Raw genomic sequence first — 22,167 nt, 5'->3', positions numbered from 1 at the left:
CCCACTGTGCTGCCGTGCCACCCCACGTTTGAAGGCATTTTTAAAAAAAAATTATTTGTTCATTGGATGGGGGCTTCTCTGGTAGGGCCAGCATTTATTGCCCATTCCTGAGTGTATTTAAGAGTTAACCACATCGCTGTGGCTCTGGAGTCACATGTAGGCCAGACCAGGTAAGGACAGCAGATTTCCTTCCCTGAAGGGACATTAGTGAACCAGATGGGTTTTTCCAACAATTGACAGTGTTTCATGGTCATAAGTAGATTCTTAATTCCAGATTTTCATTAAATTCAAATTTCACCGTCTGTCATGGTGGGATTTGAACCCTGGGTCTCTGGATTACTAGTCCAGTGACAATTACAACTACACCACCACCTCCCCTCATCCCGAATTTTCCACATTTGCTTGTTTCAGTACTTTGAATCTTCCTCCATCAAAAGGGAAAGTAACGTCCTCCCAGCCACATGCTCCCCCCACCCCGCCCTCTCGCACCCCCCTCACCACGTCCTTCAAGACTTTATCAATTCTCTCTGAAGAATTTATGAATTCTCTCCAAAGAGGTGGATGGGGGTAAGGCAGTTGACGTGGTATATATGGATTTTAGTAAGGCGTTTGATAAGGTTCACCATGGAAGGCTTCTGCAGAAAATGCAGATGTATGGGATTGGGGGTGATCTAGGGAATTGGATCAGGAATTGGCTGGCGGATAGGAGACAGAGGGTGGTGGTTGATGGAAAGTATTCGTCATGGAGTTCGGTTACGAGTGGTGTGCCTCAGGGATCTGTTTTGGGGCCACTGCTGTTTGTAATTTTTATTAATGATCTGGATGAGGGTATAGTTGGGTGGATTAGTAAATTTGCTGATGACACCAAAGTCGGAGGTGTGGTAGATTGTGAGGAAGGGTGTCATAGTTTACAGGGAGACTTAGACAAGTTGCAGAGCTGGGCCGAGAGGTGGCGGATGGAGTTTAATGCGGAGAAGTGTGAGGTAATTCACTTTGGCAGGAATAACAGATGTGTAGAGTATAGGGCTAACGGTAGGACTCGGAATAGTGTGGATGAACAGAGGGATCTAGGTGTATGTGTACATAGATCCCTGAAAGTTGGGAGTCAAGTAGATAAGGTTGTTAGGAAGGCATACGGTGTCTTGGCGTTTATTGGTAGGGGGATTGAATTTAGGAGTCGCAGCGTCATGTTGCAACTGTACAAAACTATGTTCTATGCCCGAGAGATTGGCTTTTCTCATCTCCCTTTGTTAAACATGTGATTTCCACTTGGCACGTCCGCACTGGTGGAAGCCACGCTGTCATTACGGGTGATCGTAGGGTGGCACAGTGGATAGCACTGCTGTCTCACAGCGCCGGGCTTCAATTCTGGCCTCGCTTCACTGTCTGTGCGGAATTTGCACACTCTCCCCGTGTCTGTGTGGGTTTCGTCCGGGTGCTCCTGCAGTCAGTGATTTGGCCGTGTTAAATTGCCCCTTAGTGTCAGAGGGATTAGCAGGGTAAATACATGGGGTTCTAGGGATGGGGTCTAGGTGGGATTGTGGTCGGTGCAGACTTGATGAACCAAATGGCCTCTTTCTGCACTGTTGGGATTCCAAAATTCTACGAGAAAGACCATTCACCTTAACTCCTCCATCCAGCAAACCTCAACAGTGCCCCTCGGGCAACATCCAATCATTTCTTAAATACATTCTAACAGATTATTTATACTTCAGTTGAGTAAGAAGGTTTATCTGATTTAATCCTCGTTCTTACAGCCAATTCAGACAAAGTTACCCACAAGCATTTACATGGAACGAGCCATCAGCAGTGGACATGCCTTGGGCTGGGGCTTTATGATTTAAGTAGGCCTCACCATCTAATTTATCCGCTTTTCCAGCCATTATCCTGTCTGATTTTATGCAGGATAATGGAAGGAAATGATTGGCTTTAAAATAAAATTCACCTTGTGCGCTGACAAGTAAGGTGGTGGAGGTAAACACGCTGGAGTCCTTTAAGAGTAACTTAGACAGGTGCATGACTGAGTTGGAGATGGGTGGATATAGGAGAACCTTTTAAATAAGGGTCATTAGCATTGGGGTGTCCCTGGTAATGTAAATGGGTATAGTATGATAATAATGTTTTTCTCTTTTCATTCACAGGTTTTAAGTCGGTCCACCTCGTGTCCAATGAGGGGCATACACGCGATGGGTCGTACTGGGGCTGCTCTTGGTTGTTCGAGATTGGCCTAGTGCTTCATGTCGTTAGTGTGTGCCTGAACTGGACCAGATACTGGGCAAGACGGCAGCTCAGTGACTATCGCTGATTGCTGTGCAGACACATGGATTTGGGCCGGTGTCTGTGGGAGTTTGCACATTCTCCCCGTGCTTGCGTGGGTTTTCTCCGGGTGCTCCGGTTTCCTCCCACACCCCAAAGATGCGCTGTTAGGCTGATTGGCAGTAATAAATTGTCCCTAAATCAGTTTCCCTCAATCTGGATGGCCGTAAAACATTAGACAGGGGTCGTGGGGGAAGAGGGGGACTGGTGGTGTTGAGATGGCAGCGCGGGCTCGTTGGGCCGAAGGGCCTGTTTCCCGGGCTGATTTTGTTCTTTGTTCTTTGACGCCAGTGCTGTCAGAATTTAGAAGAATGAGGGGAGACCTTATAGAAACATATAAGATTATGAAGAAAATAGACAAGATAGAGGCAGGGAGGTTGTTGCCACTGGTGGGCGAAACTAGAACTGGGGGCATAACCTCAAAATAAGGGGGAGCAGATTTAGGACTGAGTTGAGGGGGAACTTCTTCACACAAAGGGTTGTGAATCTGTGGAATTCCCCGCCCAGTGAAGCAGTTGAGGCTACCTCATTGAATGTTTTTAAGACAAGGATAGATAAATTTTTGAACAGTTAAAGGAATTAAGGGTTATGGTGAGCGGGTGGGTAAGTGGAGCTGAGTCCATGAAAAGATCAGCCATGATCTTATTGAATGGCGGAGCAGGCTCGAGGGGCCAGATGGCCAACTGCTCCTAGTTCTGATGTTCTTATTTTGTGATATGTTTACATTACAGAGCAAGTGTCAGAATTTAAACCACGGTTTCAACTAGAGATGGTCTCTGTCCTGTTTTGTCTCAGATAAACATTAAGAAATTACTTACGTTTAGGTTCCTAAAGGTGATGGCGTTCACATGAACATCTCCTGAAACTTTCAACGTGTCCACTCTATTGAAGGACAACCTGTGGTTGTAGTCAACGTAATGCTGACCATTCACAGAAACCTTTATAAGAGAAAGAATTATGAAATATCTTTAATATTTGGTAAGCTATTTGTATCCTCCTCTGTGAAGACCAACACAAAAAACTTATTTAAAGTCTCAGCCATTTCCTCGTTTCCCACCGTTAAATCCCCCCTCTCATCCTCCAAGGGTCCAACATTCACTCTCGCCACTCTCTTCTTTATATATTTGTAAAAACTTTTACTATCATTTTTTATATGTAGAGCTAGTTTAGTTTCATACTCTATCTTTCCTTTCTTTATCGCTTTCTTAGTCATTCTTTGTTATTTTTTAAATCTTTCCCAATCTTCTAATTCCCCACTATTTTTAGCCGCTCTGTGCACATCGGTTTCTAATTTAATATTCTCCTTTATTTCCTTCGATATCCACGGCTGGTTATCCCTTTTCTTACAGTCCTTCTTTATCACTGGAATATATTTTTGCTGAGTACTGAAAAAAATCTCCTTAAAAATCCTCCTCTGTTCCTCGGGGGGTGGGGGAGGGAGGTGGGGGGGTGTTGGTTAAATCGGGCAGTGTGGTCAGTGCAGGATTGGAGGGCCGGGGGGTCTGTTCCTGTGCTGTAATGTTCTCTGTTCTCCTTTTAGACAGTGATGGTCGTAGATTTGGAAAGTACTATCCAAGGAACCTTGGTAAGTTCCTGCAGTGTAGCTTGTAGATGGTACACACTGCTGACACTGTGCCTCAGTGGTGGAGGGAGTGAATGTTTGTAGCTGAGGTCTCAATTCAGCAGGGCTGCTTTGTCCTGGATGGTGTCAATCTTCTTGCGTGTTATAGGAGCTGCACCCAAACAAGCAAATCTCCCACATCCTGGGGGTTACCATTCACCAAAACTGGACTAGCTGTGTAAATACCATGGCTACCAGATCAGGCCAAAGCCCATGGCAAGTAATTCACTTCCTGACTCCCAAAAGCCTGTCCACCATCTACAAGGCACAAGTCAGGAGTGTGGTGGACAGGCTTTTGGGAGTCAGGAAGTGAGTTGCCATGGGCTTTGGCCTGATCTGGTAGCCATGGTATTTACACAGCTAGTCCAGTTTTGGTGAATGGTAACCCCCAGGATGTGGGAGATTCAGTAATGGTAATTTCATAAAATAACAAAGGGGACGGTGGTTGGATTCTCTTTTGTTGGAGACGAGTATTGCCTGGCATTTGTGTTGTATAAATGTTATTTGCCGCTTATCAACCCAAGCCTGGATATTGCCAAGTTCTTGATGCAAGTGGCCTTCTGACTGCTTCAGTATCTGAGGAGTGGTGAATGGTGCTGAATATTGTGAATCATCAGCCAACATCCCCACTGCTTTTGATGGAAGAGAGGTCAGTGTTGGAACAGCTGAAGATGGTTGGGCCTTGGACACTACCCTGAGGAACTCCTTCAGTGATGTCCTGGGACTGAGATGATTGACCCCCCAATCACCACAACCATCTTTCTTTGTGTTAGATATAACTCCAACCATCAGAGGGGTTCCCCCCCCCCCCCCCGCAACAATTTTCATGAGTTGAAGTTTTGCTATGGCCCCTCGATGCCACACTCAGTCAATTGCTGCCTTGATGTCGAGGGCTGTCACTCTCACCTCACCTCTGGCATTCACTTCTTTTGTCCAAGTTTGAGCCTAGGCTGTAATGAGGTCAGGATCTCAGGGACACTGGCAGAACCCAAACTGGGCGTCACTGAGCTGTTATTGTGCTCCTTGTCAGCACTGTTGACCCCTTCCATCACCTTACTGATGGTCGAGAGATGACTGATGGGACGGCTAATGGCCAGGTTGGATTTGTCCTGTTTATTGTGTACAGGCCATCCCTGGGCAATCTTCCACATCACTGGGTAGATGCCAGTGTTGTAACTGTTCTGGAAGAGCTTGGCCAGGGGCATCGCCAGGTCTGCAGCACAGGCTGTTAGTACTATTACTGGAATATTGTCAGGGTCTATTGCCTTTATAGTATCTAGGGTCTTCTATCGAATTTTGATACCATGTGGAGTGAATCAAGTTGGCTGAAGACTTATAGAAAACTCTCGCTCGGTGATATCTCACTTCAGCAGCAACAGAATTGTATTCAACCACAACCTGTAACCGCAAGGTCCAACATATCCTCCACTCGACCATTACCAGGAAGCAAGGGATCAACCCTGGTTCAATAACGAGTGTAGGAAGGCATGAGAGGAAATGAGGCATAAACCTGATGAAGGTACAACACAGCAAGGAACTGACACAGATTCCACCACCAACGGATCCGATCCAACCTCTGCAGTTCTCCCACACCCAGCCGGGCATGGGTGGTGGACAATTAAACAACTCACTGGAGGAGGAGGCTGCACAAATATCCCCATCCTCAATGATGCAAAAAAAACAGGCTGAAGCAAGCGCAACAACCTCCAGTCTCACTCCTCCCCTGTGTCCAGCCTGGGCACAGAATCTTCCAAGTTCCTGCTGGTGGGGCACTTAATTTGGGGGAAGAACACACGTGTCCTCTCGATGAACATTCATGAACTAGAAATGGCGTTCCCAACGTAGCTCCGTAGGACTCGTGACCCACCTTTCAGCTGCCAGGATAATCAAAAAGATTCTAAACTAATTTATAACCTACACATCTTTGGACACTAAGGGGTAATTTAGCACCAATCCACCTAACCGGGATGTGGGAGGAATCCCATGCTGACACGGGGAGAACATGCAGACTCCGCACAGACGGTGACCCAAGCCGGGAGTCGGACTTGTGTTCCTCAGGCTGTGAGGCAGCAGTGCTAACCACTGGGTCACCGTGCTGGGATACAAGGAATGCAACACGGGTCTTGGTCTCAGATCATCTCGACATTAGATTTCAGTCGTATGGCCAGGCTCGCACCCCTGGAGGAGACAGCTTCTTACAAAACCTGGCAACTCCCTCTGCGACTGGATCCTGAACTTCCTAACTCAGAGACCACAATCAGTAAGGATAGTGTCCCATATACCGACTTAACTATTCTATTCACCTGCTCCGCTGCCTTGCAGAGATCTGTGAATAAATTATCCTAAGTCCTAGCACTGATTCTTGTGGACACGAGCCTCCAGTCACTGGAATAGCCTTCTGTGTCCTCTTACTAAGATGTGGAGATGATGTTGGACTGGTTTGGGCACAGTGAGAAGCTCAAAACCAGGTTGAAGTCCAACAGGTTTACACCTCCTCCACGATCATCCTCAACACCGGTGCCCCACAAGGCTGTGTTCTCAGCCCCCTACTATACTCCTTATACACCTCTGACTGTGCGGCCAAATTCCCCTCCAATTCCATTTTCCAGTTTGCTGATGACACCACCGTAGTGGGTCGGATCTCAAACAATGATGAGACAGAGTACAGGAATGAGATAGAGAATCTGGTGAACTGGTACAGCAACAATAATCTCTCCCTCAGTGTCAACAAAATGAAGGAGATTATCATCGACTTCAGGGAGTGTAAAGGAGAACGTGCTCCTGTCTTCATTAATGGGGATGAAGTAGAAAGCTTCAAGTTTTTAGGTGCCCAGATCACCAATCTGTTCTGGTCCCCCCATGCCGACACTATAGTTAAGAAAGCCCACCAGTGCCTCTACTTTCTCAGAAGACTAAGGAAATTTGGCGTATCAGCTGCAACTCTCACCAACTTTTACCATAGAAAGCATTCTTTTTCATTGTATCACAGTTTGGTATGGGCTCCTGCTCTGCCCAAGACCGCAAGAAATAACGAAATGTTGTGAATGTAGCCCAATCCATCACGCAAACCAGCCTTCCATCCAATGACTCAGTCCACACTCCCCACTGGCTTGGAAAAGCAGCCAGCATAATCAAAGACCCCAAGCACCCCGGACATTCTCTCTTCCATCTTCTTCCATTGGAAAAAAGATACAAAAGTCTGAGGTCACATACTGACCGACTCAAGAACAGCTTCTTCCCTGCTGTTGTTTGAATGGACCTACCTCGCATTAAGTTGATCTTTCTCTACGCCCTTGCTATGACTGTAACACTACATTCTGCACTCTCTCGTTTCCTTCTCTATGAACGGTATGCTTTGTATCGTGCACAAGAAACAATACTTTTCACCGAATACTAATACAAAGTGACAGTAATAAATCCAAACCTGCCATGGAATCCATAAGTCTTCCTTCTTACCTGGAAACAGTAACTGCGCACGTTGAAGATCAGTTCAAAGTAGGAGCCTCTGGAGATGGGTAAGTGGGACTTCCTCTCTTCAGCTCCCCAACACTCCCGCTCCAGCGTGTTACACACCACCGTCCCCTCATCGTAACGCAGATTAAAGTGAAAGGCAACATCCGCGCGTGGCTTCAGGCTGCTACCACACTGAAAATCCACAGCAAACCTGCAGGGACAGAGTCAGTCAGATGTTCACACACGGCTCGAAACATTGGCTCCCTGAGTACTGGGAACGGCCTTGAGTCAACCACACTCAACACACCGACTAGAACAGCAGCTTACTCTCACACTGAGAAGACTAAAAGGGGGGAGGTCCCTGGGACCGTGTTGTTATTTGAAGGGTGGGAGCTTGCCATTATCTGAAGGTGGGGTACTGTCTGAGCACGGGCTGTGATTAGAAAGGGGCAAAGGCAGACTCACAATGAGACAAACAGTGCCACAGCGGGGGGGGGGGTCCTGTCCTATTGGGAGTGGGGGAGGGCTACTGAGAGGTGACCATGGGAACACTAATCAGAGCCTGGTAGCTCTGAATTTGGCCTGGTTTTGGGGAGTAATGGGGTGGTTTACCCCAGAGGCCAAGGGCTGAGAGTGAGGAGGGTTGGGGGGTAGAGACCAGGCCAGAGAGTGTGTAACACACTGGAGCGGGAGTGTTGGAGAGCTGAAGACAGGAAGTCCCATTCCCAGAGCCTCTACTTTATCACGCGCAGTTACTGTTTCCAGGCCAGAGAGCTAGGAACAGCCAGGCAGCCAACAGCAACCCTGCCAACTCAGATCATCGAAGGGGTGTAGGGGTGACTCCAGCCCCAGGTCAGGGCTGGGAAGGCGAGGGCTGGCTTCTCACTGGTGACTGGCTCACCAGGGAACAGGGTGTCAGACCACGGGGATGCTCCACAAGGAGGGAAAGTGTGGGACCCCCCTAAAAGTGCAATTCCACCTCAGGGAAGAGGAGATGCCAGGAGCATGTTATTATCAGATTGGGGGGAGGTGCAGGATAGGTACTTGTCAGGCCCTTGGGAGTGTGCTGCTTTCTGGGATGGGGTTGCAGGCTCTCGGAGGGTGTGTTATTATTTGAAAGAGGGTTTCTGAGAGATGGTGTTGTTAGCAGAAGGGTGTGGGGTAGAACGGGGGGGGAAGGGGCCATGGGAGTGTTCTTTCTTCAACGAGATGTGAGCATTGCTGACAAGCCCAGCATTTTTTTGCTCATTCCTAATTGCCCTGGAGCTGAGTGGCTCACTCAACCATTTCATAGAATCATAGAAACCCTACAGTGCAGAAAAAGGCCCTTCGGCCCATCGAGTCTGCACCGAACACAATCCCACCCAGGCCCTAGTCTCATATCCCTACATATTATACCCACTAACCCCTCTAACCTGGACACTATTCTTAGCCAATCAACCTAACCCGCACATCTTTGGACTTTGACTCAGAGGCTTTGGAGTCACGTGTGGGCCAGACTGGGGAAGGACAGCAGATTTCCTTCCCGAAAAACTCAGTGAACCAGATGGGTTTTTATGACAATCGATGATGGTCGTCATGGTCACCACTAACAGGGCCAGTTTCATATTCCAGATTTAACTTAAATTCCACCAGCCACCACGGTGGGATTTGAACCAGTTATTACTAATCCTGTGACAGTATCACTGCGCCAACGTCTCCCCCCAATTATCCAAAAGGGGTTACCAGGGAACAACCATCATTGGAACTCATGGGAGCGCGCCATTATCAGAAAGGGGGGGTTCTTCAGGAGGCGATGCTTTAGGAGTGTGCCATTATCTGAAGGGGGTTCTTTGGGAGTGTGCCATTATCTGAAGGGGGCTCTTTGGGAGTGTGCCATTATCTGAAGGGGGCTCTTTGGGAGTGTGCCATTATCTGAAGGGGGCTCTTTGGGAGTGTGCCATTATCTGAAGGGGGCTCTTTGGGAGTGTGCCATTATCTGAAGGGGGCTCTTTGGGAGTGTGCCATTATCTGAAGGGGGCTCTTTGGGAGTGTGCCATTATCTGAAGGGGGTTCACTGGGTGAGTGCTATTATTTATGGTCCGTTACTCAGAGAAGGTCCCTCAACACAAACAATTTTGGAAAGTATTTTGTCTCTTGAGTTTTTCTCTCAATTTAAATTTTGTTCTGTCACAAGGGGAGGTAAAAGCCTAGTGGTACAATCACTAGACTATTAATCCAGAAACTCGGATAATGTTCTGGGGACCCAGATTTGAATCCCATCACAGCAGATGGTGGAATATGAATTTAATTTTAAAAATCCGGAATTAAGAATCTACTGATGACCATGAAACCGTTGTCAGTTGTTGGGAAAAACCCAGTTTGTTCGTTAATACTCTTTGGGGAAGGAAATCTGCCCGTCCTTACCCGGCCTGGCCTACATGTGACTCCAGCGCCACAGCTGCCCTCAACTGCCCTCTGGACAAGGGCAACTAGTGATGGGCAATAAATGCTGACCCAGTCACCCACACCCCATGAATGAAGTTTTTTAAAGTGTACAACAACAACAACTTGCGCAACATCACTAATAATAACAACCACTTATAAACAGCAAATGCCTTCAATCCGATAAAACATCAAAGTGCCTCAGAGGATCCTTCTAAAGCCAGATTTAATACCAAACCTCATATTGGAGCAAAAGGATTATAAAGATCTTCTTCATGGAGGAGGGAGAGGTGGAGGGGGTCAGATTGAAGTACAAATATCTCGGTGGGTTGTGGGGCTGGATGAGATGACAGAGATAGGGAAGGGTGAAGCTATGGGGAAATTTGATTGGCAGAAGGAGAATTTTCAAATCAAAATGTTGCTTTAGCAGGAGCCAGTATGGGTCAGTTAGCATGGGTTGATGGGATTTAGAGTTATTTAGCACAAGGACAGCAAAGAGTTTTGTATCAACTTGAGTTTCTGGGGGGCGGATTGGGGAAAGCAGCCAGGAGAGTGTTGGGACAGTCACATTGAGAGATAACAAAGGCTTTGGATGAAGCTTTGAGCAGCTGAGGTGGTGTGGTGGCACAGTGATTAGCACTGCTGCCTCACATTGCCAAGGAAGCGGGCTTGGGTCACTGTCTGTGTGGAGTTTGCACATTCCCCCCGTGTCTGCGTGGGTTTCCTCCGGGTGCTCCGGTTTCATCCCACCGTCTGAAAGGTACTGGAGTGAGGCGACGTGGGGATTTTCACAGCAACTTCATTGCAGTGTTAATGTAAGTCTTACTTGTGAATAATAAATAAATAAACTTTACTTTCGATGAACTGAGATGGGGGCAGAGTCACAAGGATGGAAATATTCAGCTGTAGTGATGTGAGGATATGTGGTTGAAAGCACAGCTCTGAGACACAGAGGTTGGGAACAGTCCAGCTCACTCTCAGATATTTGCCAGGATAAGGGGTAGATTTCGTGGCTCAGAAATGGAGCTTGTCACAGAAGTTTAAGAATTGGCTTCAGTCTTCTGGATATTTAGTTGAAGAAGGTTCCTGCTCATACAGTATTGGATATAAAAATCAGTCTGATAATTGAATAATGGAGGAGGAACCTGGCAGAGCTGTATGTGTGAAAACTAACACTCTGTTTTTGAATGGGGTGCACAGTGGTTAGCATTGCTGCCAGAGACCCGGGGTCAATTCTGGCCTTGGGTGACTGTCTGTGCAGAGTCTGTAAATTCTCCCTGTGTCTGTGGGTTTCCTCTGGGTTCTCCAGTTTCCTCCCACAGTCAAAAGTTTAGGTGGATTGGCCATGCTAAATTCTCCCTCAGTCTCCAAAGGTGTGTAGGTTGGGGGATTACTGGGATAAATATGTGTGGTTACGGGATAGGGCTCTGCTGGGGAGTCGGTGCAGATTTGATGGGCCAAATGGCCTCCTTCTGCACTGTAGGGATTCTAGGAATCGATGAATATTGCCAAAGAACATGTAGATGAGAACTAGAAAGGGGGACAAGGATAGATCCTCGTGACATCAGAGACAACACTGTAGGGGCAGGAAGAGAAGCTGTTTGATTCACTGATGATGATTAGAGAGATAAGAATGGATGTGTGCAGTGCCAATATCCCAGTAAAATATTGCACAGTGCTCCAGGAATTATTCATTAGAACCTAACTCAGACAGCTAACCGAAAGCTTCATCCTCGACATTGAGTGTCTTGAGAGAGAGGGGTGGAGAAGGTTAAGGGGAGAGTTCCCTTGGGCACCAGCGGGTGTCAGAGTTGAAGTGATGGAAACTGAGGATGACTAAGGAGAAAGGAGTGTCGAGTGCCCACAGGGCTGTGTGGCCGGAGGTTCTCGGATTTTGATTTCCCTGGTAATGTTACCTCTTGGCGTGTCCTGGCACCTGGCCTTGAATTAACACCATCTTCCCATCTTGAAGTCCACCAAATATCGACCCAGTGAAGGGGATAAGCTGAAATAGAAGCAGCAGAGAGGTCAAGGAGACATTCCACCCCACCATTCCAGAACTCCTGCACACACACCCCCTCCTTTCTAAGATAACTCTCTCCCTATCTTCCCCTAATCCCTCCTGCTCCCAGCCAATAAAATCTTTGATTCAAGTATGAATTTTATTTAAACAAATTCCACACCCGTAGGGAAAAGCCTGTGACCCACACGGTAAGATGCTCTTTTGAGAGTCAGTGCAAACTTGATGGGCTGAATAGCCTCCTTGTGCACTTGTAGGTGTTCAATGGGATCCTAAAGCTACTTGTCACGTCAAAACAGATGGGCACTCCCTGTTAATGACCTGTTAGTGATATATCCATGGTTTGTTAATGATATTTCAATGATAAACAGATGGTGGATGTTGTTTCATTAATTACTTAAAGCACAGATAAAGGCACCAAGAGATTTGCAACCATGAACGAGGGCAGAGACAAACAAAGAACTAAGAAACAAATTCCAGCACAGGAACAGGCCCTTCGGCCCTCCAATCCTGCACTGACCATGCTGCCCGACTGAACTAAAACCCCCTCCCCTTCCAGGGACCGCATCCCTCTATTCCCACCCTATTCATGTATTTGTCAAGATGCCCCTTAAAAGTCACTATCGTATCTGCCTCCACTACCTCCCCCAGCAGCGAGTTCCAGGCACCCACCACCCTTGCCTCGTACGTCTCTGTTAAACCTTGAATCTCACATCTTAAACCCGTGCCCCCTAGTAATTGACCTTCCGCACTGGGAAAAAGCTTCTGACTATCCACTCTGCCCATGCCCCTCATAATCCTGTAGACTTCCATCAGGTCTCCCCTCAACCTCCGTCACTCCAGTGAGAACAAACCAAGTTTCTCCAATCTTTCCTTGTAGCTAATGCCCTCCATACCAGGGCAACATCCTGGTAAATCTTTTCTGTACCCTTCAGGAAGTGGGGCGACCAGAATTGAACACTATATTCCAAAACCAGCTTAAGGTTCGATAAAGCTGCAATATGATTTGCCAATTTTTAAACTCAATGCCCCAGCCGATGAAGGCAAGCATGCCGTATGCCTTCTTGACCGCCTTCTCTACCTGCATTACCACTTTCAGTGACCTGTGTACCTGTACACCCAGATCCCTCTGCCTATCAATATTCTTAAGGGTTCTGCCATTTGCTGTATATTCTCTATCTGTATTAAACCTTCCAAAATGCATTTGTCTGGATTAAACTCCATCTGCCATCTCTCTGCCCAAGTCTCCAACTGATCTATATCTGGCTGTATCCTCTGATGGTCCTCACCGCAATCCACCAACCTTTGTGTGGTCTGCAAACTTACTAATCAAACCAGTTATATTTTCCTCCAAATCATTTATCTATATTACAAACAGCAAAGGTCCCAGCACTGATCCCTGAGGGACACCACTTGTCACAGAGACCCAGGGTAATACTCATGGTCTCAAATCCCACCAAGACAGCTGGTGGAATTTAAATTCAATTAATAAATCTGAAATATAAAGTTATTCTCAGTAATGGTGACTGTGAAACTCTCATCAGTTGTTGTAAAAACCCATCTGGCTCACTCATGTCCTTTAGGGAAGGAAATCTGCCAACCTTACCTGGTCTGGCTTACACGTGACTGCAGAGATGCAGCAATGTTGTTGACTGATAATGTACCCTGAAATGGCTGAACAAGACACTCCTGAAAATTAATCAGGGATGATCAACAAACTCTGCCTTACCAGCGGCACCCACATCCCGTGTCAGCGTATTTCTAAAAATCATCCTCGTTATACTAAGATCTTCATACTGCAATATTAGGCAGTGAGCGGGCAGAGTGGCTGGGTACAGAAGGGTGTTTCACATGGGCACTGAGGTCAGGCACAACGTGAGGCATGACGTTTATTTATTAGTCACATTAGGTTTACATTAACACTGCAATGAAGTTACTGTGAAAATCCTCCAGCATTGAGCATGGCTGAGGCACCTAACCAGCACGTCGTTCAGACTGTGGGAGGAAATCGGAGGAAACCCACGCAGACACGGGGAGACTGTGCAGACTCCACACAGACAGTGATCCAAGCTGGGAATTGAACCTGGGTCCCTGGCGCTGTGAGGCAGCCGTGCTAACCACTGTGCCTCCGCATGATTAAGTTGATCTTTCTCTATACCCTGGCTATAATTGTAACACTACACTCTACACTCTCTCCTTTCAATACAGATAGGCGGGGGATGTATTTTACACAGAGGGTGGTGGGGGCCTGGAGTGCACTACCAAGCAAGGTGGTTGAGGCGGACACGCTGGGATCATTTAAGACATATCTAGATAGCCACATGAACAGACTGGGAATAGAGAGATACAAATGGATGGTCTAGTTAGGAACACGTGATCAGTGCAGGCCTGGAGGGCCGAAGGGCCTGTTCCTGTGCTGTATTGTTCTTTGTTCTTTCCTTCTCTATGAATGGTATGCTTTGCCATATAGCACACAAGAATCAATACTTTTCACTGTATGTTCATACACGTGACAATAATAAATCAAATCAAATCCAACATGAGGGTGTGGATTGACAATTCTCCCAGGATCCGTCGTTCAACCAGGGCCACCCGAAGTATATATCTGATCCAACTCTTAAAGCTTGACTTTGATCTTGGTCGTAAGAAAATTAGGAATTCTGTGAATGGTTCTGGACATGAGCTTCATAGAATCATAGAACATTTACAGGACAGAAAAGGGCGCTCAGTCCATCATGCCTCTGACCGATCGGCAATTCTGAATTTGTAATCCTAACAAAGAAGGAAGTTCGCTGTGGAATTAAATTTTTAAAATTCATTCATGGGACGTGGGGATAACAGGCTGGGCCAGCGTTTATTGCCTATCCCTATTTCCCCTTGAGAAAGTGGGGGTGAGCTGCAGTCCATGTGGTGTAGGTACACCCACAGTGCTGTTAGAGAGGGAGTTCAGAGTGACTCGGACCCGCATACCCAAATATCTGCAGCTCTTGTCCCTCCAGATGGTTGCGGGTTTGGAAGGTGCTGTCGGAGGAAGCCTTGGTGAGTCTAACTAATGTGACTGGAGGAGATAAGTTGTGCTATTAATTGGAGAAAGTGAATAGTGTTGATAGCAAAGAAACAAATTCAGTTTAAGGCATCGATGTTGAGTTAATTTACTGTTTCCAAAGTGTCGAGAGCTCTAATGTGATTTTGCTTTGTCTCATTTCGTTTGGTCTACTTTTCAAGTAATGACGATGTGCATTTCACCTTGTTTTATAAGTGATTTTTATGACAATACAGGCAACACTACAAGGCCAGAATTTATTTTCTGTGCCCTAATGAGTAGTGGTGGTGGTGAGATATTCTTAAAACACTACAGTCCATGTGGTGTAGCTAGGAATTAAATTAAAGTAAACTAAATTAAATTAAATTAAATTTAAATTAAGGGGTGGTAGTTATAGGACGGATGTCAGGGGTAGGTTCTTTACCCAGAGGGTGGTGAGGGATTGGAATGCCCTGCCTGCCGCGATTGTAAATGTGCCTAGTTTGGGGGCGTTTAAGAGATCCGTGGATAGGTTTATGGATGAAAAGGGATTGGTTTAGGTTAGAGGGTTATTGTTTTTTAACTGGTCGGCGCAGCATCGTGGGCCGAAGGGCCTGTTCTGCGCTGTAATGTTCTATGTTCTATGTTCTCTAAGTGTTTTGACCCCGTGACAGCTTGTACCAGTCCCCACACCGCTACAGAGGAACTGATAGCGCCCACGCAAGATTAAAATGGTCATAAAAAGAGGAACGCTCTACCTCCATGGCAACAGTGAGATATTTCAGTAACTACAGTAACTGACTTCACCAGTAAGTGTGTAGAAGTCAAAGAAGCAAATCGATGTGTTTCCCAACCGGAAACCATGGGTGAACAGGAATATCCACTGCTTGCTGAAGTCCGGGTCTGAGGCACCCAAGTCAGGCAACACTGACCTACACAAAAAAGCCAGATACGATCTAAGGAGATCCATCAAAAGACAGTACGAGACCAAGCTCGAGTCCCAGGCCACACCGACCCCCACTGACTATAGCAAGGTCTGCAAGACATAACAGGCGACAAGACAAGGTGAAGGTGTGTAAAATCGCTGGCTCCAACACACCCCCTCCCTGATGAGTCCAATTCATTCTATTACCTCACTGGAGGTAGTGAGAGTGTGACCTCAACCCTGGGAGCCCAGGATGAACCTGTATGGGGTGGGGGTCACCACTGCAGATGTCAGAGTAGTGTTCTCGAACGTCAACCCACGGAAAGCGACTGGCCCGGATGGGGTACCCGGACAAGCACTCAGATCCTGCGCTGATCAGCTGGCGGGGGGATTCACAGACATCTTCAATCTCTCTATATAACAATCTGAGGTCCCTTTCTGCTTCAAGAAGCCGACCATCATCCCCGTACCTAAGAGAAACCAAGCAGAGTGCCTTAATGCCCACTGTCCGGTGGCTCTGATATCCATCATTGTGAAGTGCTTCGAAAGGTTAGGCATGGCACGAATCAATTCCAGCCTCCTGGACTTCCTGGATCCACTACAGTTTGCCTGCCACTGCAACAGGTTCACAGCAGACACTACTTCCCTTTCCCTACACTCGATCCTAGACAATAAAGACACTTATGTCAGATTCCTATTAATTGACTGCATTTCAGCCTTCAACACCATTATTCCTATTAAACTAATCTCTAAACTCCGTGACCTGGGGCTCAGCTCCTCCCTCTGCGACTGGACCCTGAACTTCCTAACCCACAGACCGTAATCAGTAAGGATAGGCAACACCTCCTCCACAATCATCTTCAACATCGGTGCCCCACAAGGCTGTGTTCTCAACTCCCTACTATATACTCCTTAGACACCTATGACTGTGTGGCCAAACTCCCCTCCAACTTGAATTTCGAGTTTGCTGATGACACCACTGTAATGGGTCGGATCTCAAACAATGACGAGACAGAGTACAGGAACGAGATAGAGAACCTGGTGAACTGGTGCAGCAACAATAATCCCTCCCTCAATGTCAACAAAACAAAGAGATTGCCATCGACTTCAGGAAGTGTAAAGGAGAACACGCCCCAGTCTACATCAATGGGGACGAAGTGAAAAGGGTCAAAAGTTTAAAGTTTTTAGTTGTCCAGATCATGAACAACCTGTCCTGGTCCCCTGATTCCGACACTATAGTTAAGAAAGCCCACCAACTCGCAAAAGACCAAGGAAATTTGGCACGTCAGCTACAACGCTCTCCAACTTTTGTAGATGCACCATAGAAAGCATTCTTCCTGGTACTCTCACAGCTTGGCCCAAGACCACAAGAAACTACAAAAGGTCATGAATGTAGCCCAACCCATCACACAAACCAGCCTCCCATCCGTTGATTCTGTCTGCACTTCCTGCTGCCTTGGCAAAGAACATAGAGCATAGAACAGTACAGCACAGTACAGGCCCTTCGGCCCTCAATGTTGTGCCGAGCTATGTCCAATCCCAAGATCAAGCTATCCCACTCCCTATCATTCTGGAGTGTTCCATGTGCCTATCCAATAACCACTTGAAAGTTCCTAAAGTGTCCGACTCCACTATCACAGCAGGCAGTGCATTCCACACCCCAACCACTCTCTGAGTAAAGAATCTACCTCGGACATCCCTCCTATATCTCCCACCATGAACCTTATAGTTATGCCCCCTAGTAACAGCTACATCCACCCGAGGAAATAGTCTCTGAACTCTACCTATCCCCCTCATCATCTTATAAACCTCTATTAAGTCGCCTCTCATTCTCCTCCGCTCTAAAGAGAAAAGCCCCAGCTCCCTCAACCTTTCCTCATAAGACCTACCCTCCAAACCAGGCAGCATCCTGGTAAATCTCCTCTGCACTCTCTCCAATGCTTCCACATCCTTCTTATAATGAGGTGACCAGAACGGAACACAATATTCCAAATGTGGTCTCACCAACGTTGGGTACAGTTGCAGCATAACCCCACGGCGCTTAAACTCAAACCCCCTGTTAACAGAACATATAGAACATAGAACATAGAACATTACAGCGCAGAACAGGCCCTTCGGCCCACGATGTTGCGCCGACCAGTTAAAAAACAATGACCCTCTAACCTAAACCAAACCCTTTCCATCCATAAACCTATCCACGGATCTCTTAAACACCCCCAAACTAGGCGCATTTACAACTGCAGCAGGCAGGGCATTCCAATCCCAATAAATAAATAAATAAAATTAATAAACGCTAACACACTATAAGCCTTCTTCATGGCTCTATCCACTTGAGTGGCAACCTTCAGAGATCTGTGGATATGAATCCCAAGATCTCTCTGTTCCTCCACATTCCTCAGAACCCTGCCGTTGACCCTGTAATCCACATTCAAGTTTGTCCTACCAAAATGAATCACCTCACATTTATCAGGGTTAAACTCCATCTACCACCTTTTGGCCCAGCTCTGTATCCTATCAATGTCTCTTTGCAGCCTACAACAGCCCTCCACCTCATCCACTACTCCACCAATCTTAAGAACATAAGAAATAGGAGCAGGAGTAGGCCATCTAGCCCTTCGAGCCTGCCCCGCCATTCAATAAGATCATGGCTGATCTGAAGTGGATCAGTTCCACTTTCCCGCCCTCTCCCCATAACCCTTAATTCCCCTGTCTATCAGAAACCTATCTACCCGTGACTTAAATATATTCAGCGAGGCAGCCTCCACCACTTCAACGGGCAGAGAATTTCAGAGATTCACCACCCTTTGAGTGAAGAAGTTCCTCCTCAACTCCGTTCTAAACTGCCCCCCCCCTTATCTTGAGGCTGTGCCCTCTAGTCCTGCTGTCCTTTCTAAGCGGGAAGAATCTCTCTACCTCTACCCTATCCATCCCCTTCATTATCTTATACATCTCTATAAGATCCCCCCCTCAGCCTTCTAAACTCCAATGAGTACAGACCCAGTCTATTTAGTCTCTCTTCATAGTCCAACCCCCTCATCTCCGGTATCAGCCTAGTGAACATCCTCTGCACTCCCTCCAAGGCCAAAATATCCTTGCGCAAGTGCGGCGACCAAAACTGCACACAGTACTCCAGCTGTGGCCTCACCAGTGCCCTGTACAGTTGCAGCAAGACCTCCCTGCTTTTATATTCTATCCCCCTCGCTATAAAGGCCAGCATCCCATTCGCCTTCTTGATCACTTGCTGCACCTGCAGACTGGGTTTTTGCGACTCATGCACAAGGACCCCCAGGTCCCTCTGCACCGTTGCATGCTGCAGCTTTTCACCCTTTAAATAATAATCCCTCCTACTATTATTCCTGCCAAAGTGGATAACCTCACACTTGCTAACATTGTACTCCATCTGCCAGGTCCTTGCCCACTCGCTCATCCTATCCAGATCCCTCTGCAGACTTTCCACACCCTCCGCACAATTTGCTTTTCCACTCATCTTCGTGTCATCAGCAAATTTTGACACCCTACACTCAGCCCCCTCCTCCAGATCATCTATATAAATGGTAAATAGCTGAGGCCCCAGCACCGATCCCTGTGGCACTCCACTAGTCACCAACTGCCAATCAGAATAGCACCCATTGATACCAACTCTCTGCCTCCTATTAGACAACCAATCCTCTATCCACACTAACACCTTACCCCCAACTCCATGCCCCCTAACCTTCTGTAGCAATCTTGGTGTCATCAGCAAATTTATTAACCCACTCTTCAACTCCCTCTTCCAAGTCATTGATAAAAGTCACAAGTAGCAGAGGACCCAACACTGACCCCTGTGGTACACCGCTAGTAACTGGCCTCCAGTCTGAAAATTTTCCCTCCACCACCACCCTCTGTCTTCTATGAGACAGCCAGTTCCTTATCCAATTGGCCAAATTTCCTTCTATCCCACACCTCCTTATCTTCTTCATGGGCCTACCATGGGGAACCTTACTAAAATCCATGTATACGACATCAACTGCTCTACCTTCGTCCACACACTTAGTTACTTCCTCAAAGAATTCAATCAAATTTGTGAGGCAGGACTTACCCCTCACAAAACCGCGCTGACTATCCCAGATTAAACTGGATCTTTTCAAATGGTCATGAATCCAATCTCTCAGGACCCTTTCCATTAACTTACTGACCACCGAAGTAAGACTAACTGGCCTCTAATTATCAGGTCATTCCTATTTCCTTTCTTGAAAAGAGGAACAACATTTGTCGCTCTCCAGTCCTCTGGCACAATCCCCATGGACAGTGAGGGCCCAAAGGTCAAAGCTAAAGGCTCTGCAATCTCATCCCTTGCCTCCCAAAGTATCCTAGGATGTATCCCATCTGGCCCAGGGGATTTATCCGCCCTCAGCTTTTTCAAAATTGCTAATACATCTTCCCTCAGAACATCTACCTCCTCCATCCTATCAGCCTGTATCACACTCTCATCCTCAAAAACATGGCCGCTCTCCTTAGTAAACACTGAAGAAAAGTATTCATTCATCACCTCTCCTATCTCTTCTGACTCCATGCACAAGTTCCCACTATTATCCTTGACCGGCCCTAACCTCACCCTGGTCAGTCTTTCATTTCTCACATAAGAGTAAAAAGCTTTGGGATTTTCCTTGATCCGACCCACCAAGGACTTCTCATGCCCCCTCCTAGCTCTCCTAAATCCTTTCTTTAACTCATTCCTAGCTTCCTTGTAATCCTCAAGCAACCTGACCGGACCTTGTTTTCTCACCCTTACATACACTTCCTTTTTCCTCTTGACAAGACATTCAATCTCCTTTGTGAACCATGGTTCCCTCACTCAGCCATTTCCTCCCTGCCTGACAGGGACATCAAGGACACACAGTATTTGTTCCCTGAAAAAGCTCCACTTTTCATTGTGCCCATACCCAACAGTTTCTGTTCCCATCTTACGCTCCCTAATTCTTCCCTAATCGCATCATAATTACCCCTGCCCCAATTATAAACCTTGCCCTGCCGTGTGACCCTATCCCTCTCCATTGCAATAATGAAGGACACTGAATTGTGGTCACTATCTCCAAAGTGCTCTCCCACAAACAAATCTAACACTTGGCCCGGTTCATTACCCAGTACCAAGTCCAATGTGGCCCCACCTCTTGTCGGCTTATCCACATATTGTGTCAGGAAACCCTCCTGCACACACGGTACAAAAACTGCCCCATCCGAACTATTCGACCCATAAAGGTTCCAACCAATATTTGGAAAGTTAAAGTCACCCGTGATAACTACCCTGTGACCTCCACACCGATCCATAATCTGCTTTGCCATTTCCTCCTCCACATCTCTATTACTATTTGAGGTCCTACAGAAAACTCCTAACAACATGACTGATCCTTTCCTATTTCTAACTTCTATTTGTTCCCCAAAACCAAATATTTGCAGAAATCTGTAATCCCTGTATCCCTGGTATCCCGCCCTCTGGCATTGCAAAGAACGTTATCGTAAGTTTATATATTGTTGCCACAAGCAGACCCACACTAACACCGCAATGAAGTTACTGTGAAACTTGCCCAGTCACCACATTCTGGCTCCTGCTCGGGCACACTGAGAAAGAACCCAGCATGGCCAATGTACCCTTGGACTGCGGGAGGAAACCTACGCAGACACAGGGAGAACGCGCACTGACAGCGACCCAAGCCAGGAATACAAGCTAGGAATTCAACCCAGGTTCTTGGCACCGTTAACAACTGTGCCACCATGTGCCACTCTCTGCTGGTTGGAATCACATCTGGCATAAAGGAAGATTGTGGTTAGAGATCAACCATCTCAGCTCCAGAACATCACTTCAGGAATTCCTCGGGACAATATCCTAGGCCTGTCTTCAGCTGCTTCATCAATGACCTTCCTTCTATCGTAAGTGGGGATGTTCGCCGATGATTGCACAATGTTCAACACCATTCCTGACTGCTCAGATACTGAAACAGCCCGTGTCCAAATGCAGCAAGACCTGGGCAACATCCAGACCTGGGCTGACAAGTGGCAAGTAGCATTCACATCACACAGGTCCCGGTCAATGACCATCTCCAACAAGAGTGAACCTAACCAGCTACAAGGCACAAATCAGGAGTGGGATGGAATAAGTTGCCTGGATGGGTGCAGCTCCAACAACACTCAGGAAGCTCAACACCATCCAAGACAAAGTAACCTGAGCACCTTATCCACAAACCATGATACACACTGGTAGCAATGTGAACCATCAACAAGACGCAGGAACTCACCTCAGCTCCTTAGGCAGCACCTTCAAAGCCCACAACTGTTATCAGCTGAAGGGACAAGGGCAGCAAATACCATCATTCAGAAGATCCCCCCATCCCACACCCCCCCCCCAATAC

At 47.0% G+C, this 22,167-nt stretch overlaps 1 protein-coding gene across 2 annotated transcripts in view; it reads right to left on the bottom strand.

Annotated features, from left to right (window-relative positions):
• Positions 1-22,167, bottom strand: part of LOC145337175 (galectin-9-like) — a 59,232-nt gene that overhangs the window by 22,034 nt on the left and 15,031 nt on the right. For both annotated transcript variants that reach the window (XM_080181971.1, XM_080181972.1), the window contains exons 2-4: positions 11,731-11,819; positions 7,394-7,601; positions 3,135-3,254 (exon numbers count right to left, since the gene is read on the bottom strand). In XM_080181971.1, the coding sequence (XP_080038097.1) occupies positions 3,135-3,254; positions 7,394-7,601; positions 11,731-11,819 (417 nt within the window). The remainder of the gene's footprint in view (positions 1-3,134; positions 3,255-7,393; positions 7,602-11,730; positions 11,820-22,167) is intronic.

The sequence above is a fragment of the Carcharhinus amblyrhynchos genome, unplaced genomic scaffold (genome assembly GCF_965287045.1).
Source record: "Carcharhinus amblyrhynchos unplaced genomic scaffold, sCarAmb.v2.hapA scaffold_44, whole genome shotgun sequence".
NCBI lineage: Eukaryota > Metazoa > Chordata > Chondrichthyes > Carcharhiniformes > Carcharhinidae > Carcharhinus > Carcharhinus amblyrhynchos.
Note: the sequence above shows the minus strand (reverse complement) of the source record. Positions and strands in the feature narration are given on the sequence as shown.